This window comes from Tachyglossus aculeatus, chromosome 4 (genome assembly GCF_015852505.1).
Source record: "Tachyglossus aculeatus isolate mTacAcu1 chromosome 4, mTacAcu1.pri, whole genome shotgun sequence".
Classification (NCBI taxonomy): domain Eukaryota; kingdom Metazoa; phylum Chordata; class Mammalia; order Monotremata; family Tachyglossidae; genus Tachyglossus; species Tachyglossus aculeatus.
In genome coordinates, this window is record NC_052069.1 from 84,094,582 (window position 1) to 84,109,643 (window position 15,062).

Sequence of the window (15,062 nt, forward strand, 5' to 3'; positions counted from 1 at the left end):
AACACTGCAGTTCACTGGGAGGTTGGGAGAGGAGGTCAGAGAAGAGATGGCTGCCTTCCAGCCAACAACCACCATTTTGTGCACTCCCTATTTGTAGCCCCTGGAAGATTAAGCAACTTTAGAGGTCCCAGTAATTTTCAAGCTTTTAATCAGTGCCTTTTAAAATGGTGTTTTTGCCTGTCCAATCCAATCTAGGTTCCTTCTCACAGCCTTGCATCTTCACCACATCAAGCAATTAGAAAAGATAGGACAGAAGGGTGGGTGACCAGAGCACAAGGTTGCAGGGAATGCTCTGTCCGGCTGCTTGGATCTTCTCCGCAGCAGCCTTACCGTTTCCTCAGAATCACTCACATTTACCCTGTGACCCTTCTGGGTTTAATGCTCTTGTCATGAAACCCACAGAGCTGATGACATCTGTGCACATGCATACCTGAAGGCCTGACCTTCAATATCACCATAGCAGCTCCCTGTTGCTTAAAAACACGCTATTTAATCACCCATCAGATCACACTATTAGTATTCATATTATCTCACAATTTCTCTTGACCACAAATGAGAACAAAGAACAAAGCAGTAAAGCAGATAAAATATTATTTACAGGATAACATTCCTAAACTGTTCCCCCAAAGACCTACAGTTTGCACCTCAGGAGAAAAAGAGTTTATACAGATTTTTACAGTTGAAAAAACCCAAACAATCCAGATTTGTGATTTTCTAAAGGAGAGAGAGACAGAGAGAGAGAGAGAGAGAGAGAGAGAGAGAGAAATAATGACTGAGTATATGTGTCTATGTGTATCCTATTTCTGGGTTTCTTCAGTTTTTCCCCTCTGCCTCTCCATGCTGATGTAACTTTTGTACTTACCTCCTGAGAGGCTTAACAAGATAGAATACTTGAGCACATGAATAAAAATGCAGAATAATTGAACACACAGTTTTAACAATCGCTGCGTTTGTAAGGTTGTTTCTGAAATACCTGTGGGGACTTGTGAGAGCGCCAGCTGTACTGGTGACTGCGGAGACAAGCCAGCAGAATATTTTCATCAGTATCCACCTGGCCAAACCGCAGTGTCTCCTGTGTGTCGTTACAGATCACAAAATGGCCAAAGACCAACTCCTCTGCCTCTGGGCATTTGTTCTGAAAGAAAAAGGATATGAAAGCCAACATGCATCAGTTTAATTGCAAGATGTTTGGCAGCTGTCTGCCCAGTGGCGATTGTTACAACACAGAAACACTAAAAGATCGGCTGTTATTAGCTTCAGCATCCTATACTTCCAGCATAAGCACAAAAATAGCCTAAGGAGGTCTGAAGGGTTCCAGTAATGTGTACGAATGTATGCTGCTGCAAAATACATCAGCCACATAGAAGAGTCAAAGAATAATGAGATTTCTTAAACCTTGAACATTTCGTAGAGTAAATGAACATGTTGGTATGTTACAAACAAAGCTGTTAAGCAGTATATCGTGAACAGTGAACAGAGCACTGGAGGCCAGAATTACTGTTCCAGGTCTTCTAAGCGAGACAATCAAGATCATTTTACCAAAGCCACATTCCAGAAGGTAGCACTAGATAGCGCTTACTTTCCTCCTTTCAGGAGGCGTACGTGGTCATGTGTGTGCGTGTAAATCCTCGGTTAGGAGTGAGAGATGTAAATATGGGGGAAAAAAATCCCCTATACTGTATTGAGCTGAGCTTCATTTATTCATTCATTCAATTGTATTTATTGAGAGCTCACTGTACTAAGCGCTTGGGAGAGAAAAATAAAACAATAAACAAATATGTTCCCTGCCCACAGTGAGCTTAGAATCTATGCAAAATCAATCAACTCAAATAGTAAGTGTAATCACCACCATCATCATTGATAGCACTTAACGAGAGCTCACTACGTGCAGAGCACTGTACTTAGTGTTAGGGAGGGTAACATACAACAGAATTGGCAGACATGTTCCTGCCCAATTCTTGCAACTTGCAGTCTAGATGGAGAAACAGACATTAATATAAATATACAATTTAAAATACATAATTTAAAGATATACCATCATCTATCATGTGTACCATCATATAACTGCCATGGGGTTGAGGGTGAAGCCAATATGAAATGCCTAAAGGTCACAGATTCAAGTGCAATATTAGCTGGGCTTTTGAGACCTGGGTTGTAATCCCAGTTCTGCCACTTGTCTGCAGTGTGACCTTACGCCGCCCCTTTAACTTCTCAGTGACTCCATTTCCTCATCTGTAAAATGGAGATTAGGGCTGTGGAGTCAGAGGTCATGGGTTCAAATCCCGGCTCTGCCACTTGTCAGCCGTGTGACTTTGGTCAAGTCACTGAACTTCTCTGGGCCTCAGTGACCTCATCTGTAAAATGGGGTTGAAGACTGTGAGCCCCCCAGGGGACACCCTGATCACCTTGTAACATCCCCAGCGCTTAGAACAGTGCTTTGCACATAGTAAGGGCTTAATAAATGCCCATTATTATTATTATTAAACACCCATTCTACCTCCTCCTTAGAATGTGAGTCCCATGTGGGACAGAGACTGTTGTGATTACACTGTATCCACCCCAGGGCTTGGTGCAGTGCTTGGTACATAGTAAGGGCTTAACAAATGCACCATTATTATTATTAGCCCAAAACGCTTATCAGAATTCAAAAGAACCCAATATTTACAGGGCCCCTGCAGAGAACTCAGCTAACTGTAGCATTATCAAGTTGTACATTTAAGTCTTCTGTCCAGGTGCCTCCAAAAGAGTAACATTTTTAGTATTATCTAAAGGGAGCAAAAATGATCTACTGATTTTGCAGGCTGCTTAGCTTGCCCCATGACCAGGCGACTATATTGTGTCAGCTCAAAATCAGGACATCAGGAAGAAATCTCATGCCTGTGTGCTCTCCTTTCCCTTTTTTCTTGACAACAAATAAGAGTGAGGTGGGGAAGGGAAATGTGGGGTTGGAGTCTCTTAGCAGTCTAGAAATCCAGAAATTGAGAGAGCTTAACTGAATAAGCTTTTTATTATATCAATCGATCTGTCACATTTATCGAGCACATACTGTGTGCAGAGCACTTCAAGAATACTAAAGTACTATAAAAACAGAGTTGGTAGACATGTTCCCTACCCACTCAATCAATCGATGGTATTGACTGAGTTCTTACTTTGTGCAGAACACTGTACTAAGGGCTTGGGAGAGTTCAATACAGGAGCATACAGTCTAGAGGGAGGAGTTTTAATAATGATGATGATGACAATCATTGTAGTATTTTTGAAGTCCTTACTGTGAGCCAATCATTGTCTTAAGCACTGGGGTAGACACATGATAATCACTTTGATTCCTTAAATCTTACTATTAAAGAGAGCAAGAGCTGCAGGGGGGGCCAATGTCGGATAAACTGAGCAATCTAGTGGAGTTGTCCCGATTCTGCAAAATACAGTGACTCTATCCAAGACCTATACCCTTGAAAGTCAGGCCAATTCTAGAGCCATCAGGGCACTAAGGTCAGAGAAATCTGAGAAATCTGGTACAGTTCTAAGCTTTCTAAGCTGGCCCTGCAGAGAGGCTTAGGACAGCAGATGGGAACCAGATTTAATAAACCAATTTGACCTGGAATCCCCAGAAAATTGGAGCCCCTTCTTTCCTAAGGATCCACCAGATGAGAGGCAGTGTGTAGGAGAAAGAGCACAGAGCTGGGATCCAGGAGTCCTGCGTTCTAACCCCAGTTCTGCCACTGGCCTGCTATGTGACCTTGGGAAATTCCCTTTATTTAATGGTATTTGTTAAGCGCTTACTATGTGCCAAGCACTATTTTAAGTGATGGGTTACCATTTCCTCATTTGTAAAATGGGAATGTGATCCCTGCTCACTCTATCTCTTAGACTGTGAGTCCCACGTAGGACAGGGATTGTGTCCAGTCAGACCGTCTTGTAGCTACCTCAAGTGCTTATCACATAGTAACTGCTTAATAAATATCACCATTATTCTTATCAAGCCAAGGGGGCAGCTCTGATTCAGAGTGGGAAAGTTCAGACTTAGACATTTTTTTTCTGCTCTTCTCAATACAGCTGCTGCCACTACTACTACTATTACTACTACTACTATCAATCAATCAATCAATCGTATTTATTGAGCGCTTGCTGTGTGCAGAGCACTGTACTAAGCACTTGGGAAGTACAAGTCAGCAACACATAGAGACAGTCCCTACCCAACAGCAGGCTCATTTATAACTGTGGTATTTCTTAAGTACTTACTCTGTGCCAAACACTACTAAGTGCTGAAGTAGGTACAAGATAATCAGATCCCACATGGGACTCACTGTCTAAGCAGGAGAGAGAACAGGCATTGTATCCCCATTTTGCAGATGAGGAAACTGAGGCACACAGATGATCAGTGACTTCCCCAAGGTCACACAAAGCAAGTAGGTTGGCAGAATTAGAACCCATATCCTCTGACTCACAGTCCTGTGCTGTTTCCATTAATCAACCAACCACTCTCTCAACTGTTGGGCCCATGACCTAGATGGGAAGTTGGGATAAAATGAGTTTTCCATTTGCCTTGGGTAGATCAGTAAAACATGTTAATGATTTCCAACAGGGAAAGTGGAAGCTATCTATGGAAGAAGTGCATAGATTCTCCTAGGCCTTGCTTTGGGAAAACCAGTGGGACTCGGGCTGAAATACAGTGTGATTTTGGATAGAATGGAGTCAGTTGGTACTCTAACTGGGAAAAGGAATCTTTCCGAGTTGGGATTTGGAATCTCTGGGACACCTCTAAGTTTTTGGCGACTCCAGAGAGAAGAGCGGAAGAATGCTCATGGAGAATAAATCAGGAAACCAGAACTAATTCCTCTGTTTCCAGCCAATGATTCTTTAGTTTGTGAAATTCATGCCCACCATCAACAAACAAACATATTTGACCTAACACAGTTTTTGCTTCTGGAGGCTGAAGAATCATTAACAGCATTGCCTTTTGGTTTCTGGGTTTTTTTCACTGTTTTTTGACAGTTCTGTTAATTGGAAGTAACAGGCCAAGAATGCTCAAATGATCGCTTTCTTCAGGCAGAGTCTGAAAAGCAGCTGTGGCCTGGAATCAGAAGACTCTATGTTCTAATCCCGACCGACTCCGCTACACATCTGCTGTCTGACTTGGGCAAGTCACTTCACTTCTCTCTGCCTCAGTTACCTCATCTATAAGATGGGGATTAAGACTGTGAGTCCCATGTGGGACAGGGACTGTGTCCAACCTGACTTGCTTGTATCACCCCAGCACTTAGTACGGAGCCTGGCACACAGTAAGTCCTTAATAAATACCATAAAAAAATAATTAAAGAGAGTCTTCAGGTAAATACTCCAAGAGATCTGAACCCCAGGTTCTCATCCACGGGACTACATTTTGCCATGGCTCCCTGAAGAGCTAGGAGATTTTCATCTTCAGCCACTCAGGAGCAGCTGCGTGGCTCAGTGGAAAGAGCCCGGGCTTTGGAGTCAGAGGTCATGGGTTCAAATCCCGGCTCTGCCAACTGTCAGCTGTGTGACCTGGGCAAGTCACTTAACTTCTCTGTGCCTCAGTCCCTTCATCTGTAAAATGGGGATTAAAACTGTGAGCCCCCCGTGGGACAACCTGATCACCTTGTAACCTCCCCAGCGCTTAGAACAGTGCTTTGCACATAGTAAGCACTTAATACCATTATTATTATTATTATTATTCAGTATTTCAAAGACCAGCTTGGGCTGGGCCATCTCAGATTTCCTCTTGCACGACAATGAGCTCCTCTAGGCAATATGGAAGCATCACGGCCTAGTGGAAAGAGCATGGGCCTGGGAGTTGGAGGACCTGGGTTCTAATCCCAGCTCAGCCACTTGTCTACTGTGTGACCTTGGACAGGTGAGGCACTTCACTTCTCTGTGCCTCAGTTACCTCATCTATAAGATGGAGATTAAGACTGTGAGTCCCATGTGGGACAGGGAATGGGTCCAACCTGATAAGCTTGTCTCTACCCTGGTGCTTAGTACAATACCTGGCACATAGTAAGCGCTTAGCAAATACCATTGAAAAGCAAAAACAAAAAAATCATGGATTTGCTGCCATGGGACAGCGGAAGCATAACCTGTCTTGTTGGAGCATCAACCACAGGAGGTTCCAGCATGGTCAATGATCAGATCTCTTAGAAAATATGATCCTCAGTAACTTGGAGTCAGAACTACCACAAAACTCCCCACTAGTCTTATATCATCAGTTGAGACCAATCAATGATATTTACTGAGCACTGAAAGTGTACAGAGAGCTATACTAAGTGCTCTGAGAATTAAAAATTCAGCCATCCTGGTACATTGTTAAGATTTTTTGTTCTAATCAGCTTGCCATCAAACTCCTACGACTTAATGAGAGTCCAAATCTCAATTTGCTTGAAAATCCAATGGGCCAAATTTAGTTTTCTTAATGAATTGAGATCAATCTGTTGGGAACATAGCGGTTCAGCCAACACATGGCCCTGGAAAGGGGAAAAAAAAACAAACTGTATTGCTTTCCTTACTTCTAAAAACTGACCTTTAATAAATGATGAGCGGGCTAGGAAAAAATGTAAATGAAAGAACTCAAGGGGTTATTTACATTTTTCTAAAGAATACACAAAGTTCTCAGGGAGTTGTTTTCCCCACTGCCCCTTCATCTGCAGAGTTCAATGAAACTCGACAAGTTTAAACAGTTCTTGGAATGCTTTAAGCACAGGACACATGATAAAAAACATTCATATGCATTTTATGTCATAATACATGCTCTGAATGAACTAAAATTAAAACCCCCCAATGGTCACATTAATTGGGCAACCATAATATCATGAGCTTTGTCTACACACTTAGATGCCTGTTAGCATATGTTATCATCTGCCATTAAGCTGGTATATGTTAGTTTATCTAAGATAAGGCCACAGAATATAATCGTGCTGAGGAAAAATTCTTTAAATGTTAATCTCCTCAGAATCTCAGCATGCTGACCCAGAAACACAACGCAAATTGAATTCGGTGTGTCCGTAGTCTAATCTGCTTTCACAAAGCATTCATCATTTAACAAAGGGGAGAAAAAAAAATCAATTCACAGCTAGAAAAACCAGACCCCGACAAGGCTTCTGTTAATCTTGAACTTGTGACCTAAAGGTGAAAGGCCAAATTGCTTCATGCTTCATCTGTCTGGCCCATCCGCACTGCATAAAAAATGACTTGCCTAAGATATTAATCCAATAGAAAATATGTGAGGCACTCAAATAGCATCTCTTGCTTATTAGATTCATGTTTCTGGTTGGCAGCAATTACGCTCTGTGAGCACGGCACACACCATAAAATCTAGGATTGGGAAACTGAACTTCCCCTCTAATGGCGATAAAGCACAGGCAGAGTCTCCTCGTAACAATAAGTTTAGTAAGCAGTTGGGAGCACGTTTCTACTCTGAGTGTCCCGTAACTTCCAATTAGTTAAATTTGCAGTTAATTTGGAAACCGCTGGGTTAGATGTCCACCACTTTAGAATGTGGTGGCAAGCCCCACTGACATGGGAGGAAACAAGAAAATTACAGCAACAATTACAGAAGTATATCCCCTTGTGACTCATGTTAACATTGTCAAATCCCTGAGTAAATCAGACCCAACTATTCATAGAATGTACCTGTCAGCAATATGCTACGTGACATATGGCTCTACTTAATCAAATATACAATTCCATTTTTTCAACTCAGAATATTCCTTCAAGGCACCGTGTTAGTCAGTCAGTCATTCACACTCTGATGTGGTTTAAAACATTTAAATATTTATGCACCATATTTCATTTATATGTGTAGCTGCGTCCGAGAGGATTTTTTTTTACCCGGGGAGGAAACTGATATTTCTGAAAGCCATTTTGCAGTAGTTGCCACACATGTGTCCTCTTATAACAGGCAGTCATACCAGGTCCAAAATATTCTGGTTGTATATGCTCCATCAATGACTCTCTTATTTTCATATGCTTGTTTTTTATTAAATGCATTGTTCAAAATATGACAAAAAACAGAAATTGGAGCTACAAAGATTCTTTTCACGTGGCTATTTGAACCAGCTGTAAAGATTTAGATCACACTAGCTCTTGTTTTACGAATGTCCTTTGCAACAAGAAAACCATGGAATGCCCTTAAAAAAGAATTTTTAATATGAAACAGATGCTTTATCTTCTTCTACTCTATTGTAATGTCACGTTAGCTAATTAATTCATAGGCTTCACATAGGTCCTTCATGTACACAAAGAGAATAATCTGCTTCTGTGACCATTTGGAGAAGAGAAGGACCATTGAGAGGTCTGGGCTGAATGTAAAAGAACCATGATCATGGTTTTGATTCCTCATATAGCTCCTGCAATAGATTAAGCAAATGACTGCCTAAATTTCCAACAGTGACTAGAAAAGGCGCTAATGCGAACACAATTATTATGTTTGAATTTATCAAATAGAATTAAACTTAAGTTAGTATTGATTTTTTGATCTAAGCCTGGCTGTGAGAGCAGAGGTTACAGAGGATGGGGGAGCATGGCGTAGTGGCTAGAGCACGAGCCTGGAGTCAGGAGGACATGGGTTCTAATCCCGGCTCTGCCGCTTGTCACCTGTGGGACCTTGGGCAAGTCACTTTACTTCTCTGTGCCTCAGTTACCTCATCTGTAAAATGGGGATTAAGAATGTGAGCCCCATGCGGGGCAGGGACTGTGTCCAACTTGATTTGCTTGTATCCACCTCAGTGCTTAGTATAGTGTCCAACCTGATTAGCTTGTCTCTACCCCAGTGCTTAATACAGTCGCTGGCACATAGTAAGTGCTTAACAAATACCATCATCATTATTATTACTATTTTAAAATACTAGTTTCGGTTACCAAAACTGGGGGTGGGGGCAAATTTCTGAATAGCTGTCCGGTGGTACCAAGGCAGTTCTTATAAAAACCCCTCCCTTCCCCACTGTTCTACCTTACCTAGGTGCTAACCGACAACTGTAAAGCACTGAAAAGGCATTTCTCCTTTTCCTTTTTCACCACAGGACCTGCAGCTTTGCTCTCTAACTTTCCTCCAGATATTAAGGCTCTGAATATACAAAAAATCAGTGATGGTGCTGGAATTTAGTTACCCTGGAAACCCTGCCTGCATTGAGATCCTGGAAACTAGCTATATGTTGGTGGGGCTGGGGAAAGGCCGCCCTCCTACCTCACCTCACTTTGCTCCTCTAACACTAACCTATTCACTTTACTTGGATCTTGTCTATCTCACCCATATTCTGCCTCTGACCTGGAACGGCCTCCTTCTTCATATCCGACAGACAATAACTCTCCCCACCTTCAAAGCCTTATTGAAGCCCATCTCCTCCAAGAGGCCTTCCCAGAATAGGTCCTGCTTTTCTCTTCTCCCACTCCTTTCTATGCCATGCTTTCTCCCTTTATTCATCCCCCTTCACAGCCCCACATCATTTTTTGAGTTGAATGAGTTGAAAAAATATCTGTCTCCCCATCTAGACTGTAAATTCGCTGTGGGTATTGCCTCCCAAGTGCTTAGTACAGTGCTCTGCATGCACTAACAGCTCAATACATACATTTGAATGACCAACTGAGTTTCATTTCCATATCTTCCTGCGCATTGTATTTTACACAGACTTACCTTTTTGGATCTGGATCTATTTGTGCAAGATGAAAATGCCAAACTATACAGAGGAATCAGTAGCCTGTTAAATTCTGTTTCAGAAAATCTACTCCTCCATAATCCAGTGAGCTGCGGGAGTGGAAGGTTAAAATGGAGCAAAACTTGCACTTTCAATTTTTTCCTATTTGAAGGCCCCTAGGAGAACCTGAGTTTACTGTCCAGATCTAAGGCTGTTTCTGTTCAACCAAACTGAAGTAAGTTACGTGCAAAAATTTCAGAGAATACTAGACTTTCAAGTCAAAGAAAAATGATTTATCAAAACCCCCTAGCATTTTCTCCAGGGCCTCTGTAAAAAGCAACACATTCTACAAAGATTCTGCATATAACTCATTTGTTTGGGGGAGTGGGAACAGACCAAATCACTCTACTGAATGCCTGCAAATCCATTCTGTTACACCTTCCCTTGTCTGTGAAATGATTTATATCGTACCCATTCTAATATTGAACATGGGTGAATTTTCAACTTTTATGTTATTTACATACCTGCTGCCAAGCTTGAATTGCAGTATTTAGAGAATGAACGGCATACTGCCCGATGTTTATAAATACAGGCTCTACTATCACAGTGCCGTCCAACGACTTTTCGGCTGCACCGCTAGAAACAGCCAGCTGTCCGTAAACGCTAAAAGGTTTCACCACACTCTGCATGGTGACATTTCGGCACTCCAGGAGTTGACAGTCGGCCTGAGTGGACAGCTGTATCTCCTGACAGACGGATCTGTCGTTCCACTGCCGAAGATATACGTGGGGTTCTCTGAAGGAAATGATCATGTACTCCAGTTCAGCTGGCACACTTTTATCGGAGATAAACGGTTGGAGGTATTTTGGCGGAACTACGAAGGAAGAGAACAAAACAGCCGTGGCTAAGATGACATACGGTACCCATAGGGGGGAAAAAAAACCAAAACAGTAATTGTTTGTCTAACTGGAATTTCAAATCAAGAAGTGTACTAAAAATACACAGTGCTAGAGGAGAAGGAAGTGAAGATGGCTGACTTTTTCTGGTTGAAATGAGTCTATCTCTTTCAGAGATTAGATTTTCAGAACTGCTATTTGGTATCTATTCAGTTTTATAAAATAGTTCTGAGCCTTTCTTAATTAGCCGAGTCCCCTAACTCTGTTTCCCTGTAATTCCATTAGCTTTCATAAGCACTAAATTGACTCCAAAATATAGAAGGTGGGGAAAAAGAAAAATCCAAATGTCAGGAAACTTTGGAAAATGCTCTATGGGGTTGCTAGTATCAGATAAGTGCTTCCCAAAAATGTTTTAAAGGCTTTTCTGAGAAATCGAGTGACCAAAATCAAATCAAAATGAAATCTGTTTGCTTTCAATTGGATTTTGTTTTTCCATTATGTACATGTTGACCATTTCCTCATCTGAAATCAAAAAGCAAATAAACAGAAAGTTTCCAATAACTGATATTTAAATAAACATTTGATTGGGAATTTGAAATATTCATACACTTCTTGAAACTAGGTTTTGGTAGGGAGGAGTTTGCATTTTTCCCACCATCAAAATCCCCCCCCTCCCTCCCTCCACCCCCAAACCTGGTAAAAATGCTATTCCCTTAAGTTATCTAAGGTATTTGTCCATCTTCTGTGGAAAGCATTTGAAATCAAGCTATATCCTGAAGTACTTTGGGAATGTATTTGCCATTACTGCAGTGACATGGAACACTGAATCAAACCAGATGTACTCCTTTCTAAAAGATCATAATTGGAATAACAGTGAAACCTGCAATTCTTGCAGCTTCCTTGAAAGTCCTCATTAAAAGAGCTCCAAAGTCTTAAAGCATTTCAAGAGTACTGTAAAAATGGAAATGACTAGCACGATGGTACTGTTGGAAAGCATTAAAGGTTTAAAAGCTGGTTGAAAAGAGAGGTTCGCTATTGCTTTTGGGGGGCCACGAAGGGGTCCGTGGTCACTACTAAGGCCAAAAGGAATGCACGATCCTGATAATGTTCAGTCCCCAGGGAGGAGGAGAAACGGCTCTGCAGCCTCCCTGCTTTTGGCAATGATACGGCTAATCCACAGAACAGAAGTCGTCGGCTTGAAATTGAAACCTTTTCCCCGCTGCACTTCCTGGAAGTCATTTATCTGAGTAATGGTTAATGAGTCATGTAACAGAGAATGCTCACTGAGAAATCCCAACATTTAAGAGGTAACAGTGCTCTCGGGCTTTCCTTCTTATCTCCGAGAAGTGAGTACCTGTGCCCAACTGATCAAGGTGATGGCAGAGGTGGAATTCCAAGTGTGCAAACTGCAGAGAAACACCCAGCGAAGGCACAAACCAAGGAGTAAAACACGAGTCGACTCTGGTACAGGCAGCTAAGGCCGTGGGTGTGACAAGTTGGTCGCAAGCACTCTGGGACCCAGATTCACTTTCTGAGCTGTGGGGAGATATAGAACGAGAATGGAAATCCATCAATTTCGGGTCCACGCCATTTCAAAGCTCAAAATGTCTATGCATCTTTTTGTCACAAGGAATTCTGTACCAGATCCACACCTTTCAGCAAATGCCACTTGTAGGTACAATTCTAAATATATTTTTTATGGTACTTGTTAAGTGCCAGGCACTATACTAAGCATTGGGAAAGATCCAGTGGTTAGAACAGTGTTTTACACATAGTAAGCGCTTAACAAATACCATCATTATTATACAAGCAAATCGGGTTGGACACAGTTCCTGTCCCACATGGGGCTCACAGTCTCAGAAGCCATTTTACAGATGAGCTAACTAAGGCACAGAGAAGCTAAATGACTTGCCAGAGGTCACCCAGCAGACGTGTTGGACCTGAGATTAGAACCCAGGTCCTTCTGACTCCCAAGCCTGGACTCTATCCACTAGGCCAAGCTACTTCATTCATTCATTCAATCGTATTTATTGAGCGCTTACTTTGTGCAGAGCACTGTACTAAGCACTTGGGAAGTACAAGTTGGCAACATATACAGATGGTCCCTACCCAACAGCAGGCTCACTGTCTAGAAGGGGGAGACAGTCAACAAAACATATTAACCAAATAAAATAAATAGAATAAATATGTACAAATAAAATAAATAAATTAGAGTAATAAATACGTACAAACATATATACAGGAGCTGTGGGGAGGGGAAGGAGGTAAGGTGGGGGGATGGGGATGGGGCTACTTCTTTATGTAGTATATATAACTATTACTAATATATTCTGGTCTTCAATATATTTGGTTTATTTTAGTAAATCTTGGCTGCACATAGAGGACAAACAAACTTGGGAGAAATTATCAACAAATCAGGGAAACACTAAATATAAGAACTGTGTCTTGGTACATATACATTCATATATACACATTTCCCAAAAATAACAACAGTGAAGGATTTATCCATAAGTAATGTAAAATCTAAAAACTCACCCTAGCAGGACAAACAAGGGATTGCTTTTTTAGAGTACATTCATAATGCCTTTAATTATCCATAATTGTCACTTTCCAAGTTTTGTCAGACAATCTATTTCTAGTCTTACTCCCCTTATGTTTTCTCAAAACAGTGAACCAGATAAGCAAATGTACTGTTACAATTTTGGGGTAAAGACGTTTTACTACCAGTTTCAAAACAGGACTTGCTCTTTTCAAAATGTTCTCCGAGTGAACTTTCCCTTTCTAGCTGTCAGGAATTACTAAGTTTGGGGAGTTTCCTTTGATTTATTCTGTCATCTCTTGAGAGCAGCTAATGTTACGCAACAGTTCAAAGACGGCTAAAACGCCACTTGCATTTACACCAAAATAACTGACACCATCGCCTTTTCATCTCCTTCTGGTGAGGGTCATTTGCTCTTCACCACTGGCTGCTGGGCAATGACTTTGGGCTATCGGCCACTTTAGTCCCAGATGTATAGATAGCCCTAAAATCTGGGATCACCAATCAGATCCAAGGGGGGCCTGGGACATCCTCTCTTGTCCATGCCAGTTCCAGCTCCAGAGGACTTGGGATGAGTGTGGAGATTCCACAGTAATCCCCCCTCCTTTCCCTGGCTCCCGCCCCCCATTCAGAGATGCTAGTCCTTTTGGAAGTTCTACGTTGGGAGGCAAATCCTTTGACAGATGTGTTAAAAACCACAGTGGTCCACCAGAGTTCAGGTCAAGTGAGGGGAGGAGCGGGCAAATGCTTGGGTTGCCATGTTGGCATAGGATGGTCCTGAGGGTCAGGAGGAAAGATGCTGAATTGTTAGAGTACATTAGAAAACTGGAGTGTGGACTGCAAGCTCCTAGTGAGCAGGGAACGTGCCTACCAACTCTGTTGTATCGAGCTCTCCCATGTACTTAGTACAGTGCTCCGCAAATACCACTAATTGATGGCCTAGTTGGAGAGCGAGCGAGCACCTCTCATTAAGTTTTTAGAAGGATGATTAATAGGTCGTAGTTTGGAACCCACCCAAAATATACTGATCGTGACTTCTACTAGTCCTAGGATAATTGTCCAAGCATGACTAAAATGTAGCCAGGCTAGCGTAAATCCAGAAAACTATCCCATAATATAAAAATTGAGAACAGATCCAGATCAAAAATTCCCAAAACACAAACAATGTACCATAGAGAACCCGTGGTCTCATTTTTTCAGGTATGCTTTGAATTAACAATTCTCTCATTTTTCATTCTTAAAATTTAGTTTGATCATCACCATTATGTACCATAAAAAATGACCCACATTTCATTTATCTTTTTAATGAGGTTTTAAGAGATTTAAACAAATGGAACTAAGTGTTCATAAATGTGAGATTGACAGCCTTGCTCGGAGTTAGTTACAGCACTTACGTTTGTGTAAACTTCCCTACACAGATCTGGCTTTGGACGTCAATCTGATGTAATCATCAAAAGGATAAACAGAAAATTTATGGGGCACGTGTGGAGGTTGGTAGGGTTAAGGAAGAGATTATAAAAACCCCAAATGGAAACCTCTAACATCTCCATTTTAGCACTTTTCCCATAAGGCTGCCAAAAAAGGTCAAATTCACGGGCCATTGCCAATGTTCATAATATCCCCTAGTGCTTCTGGTTCCTAACACCCTAAATGATGACTTTTGGAAACAATTAAAACTTCTCCACTGATAAATGAATCTCAGAAGGTTCATCAGTTTGTTTAAGCCTCCGAGAGTTCAGATTTAAAACCTAACCTTCTCGAATGTTCAGGCCTGAATTGGAAACAACTTAAAGAAGTAGTTTCAGGCATTTCTGCAGTTTTATTTCCTAGCCACAGGCACAAAAAAGGCCTTTCCTCTAAAAGTCTTCTCTCTCACTCCATTCCCCCAGAACGAGGAGGTGTTAAAGGAGATGCTACATAGAACTTAGAAGGCAGGGATACAATAGGGCCAGTTTAGGAGAGCTCCAGACAGTTTAGGAGTAC

General features: G+C 41.6%; 1 protein-coding gene across 2 annotated transcripts in view; it reads right to left on the reverse strand.

The window, feature by feature from the left end:
• The window catches only part of VPS13B (vacuolar protein sorting 13 homolog B), a 1,018,523-nt gene that overhangs the window by 127,802 nt on the left and 875,659 nt on the right, over positions 1-15,062 (reverse strand). For both annotated transcript variants that reach the window (XM_038744561.1, XM_038744562.1), the window contains exons 40-42: positions 11,895-12,076; positions 10,169-10,518; positions 974-1,135 (exon numbers count right to left, since the gene is read on the reverse strand). In XM_038744561.1, the coding sequence (XP_038600489.1) occupies positions 974-1,135; positions 10,169-10,518; positions 11,895-12,076 (694 nt within the window). The remainder of the gene's footprint in view (positions 1-973; positions 1,136-10,168; positions 10,519-11,894; positions 12,077-15,062) is intronic.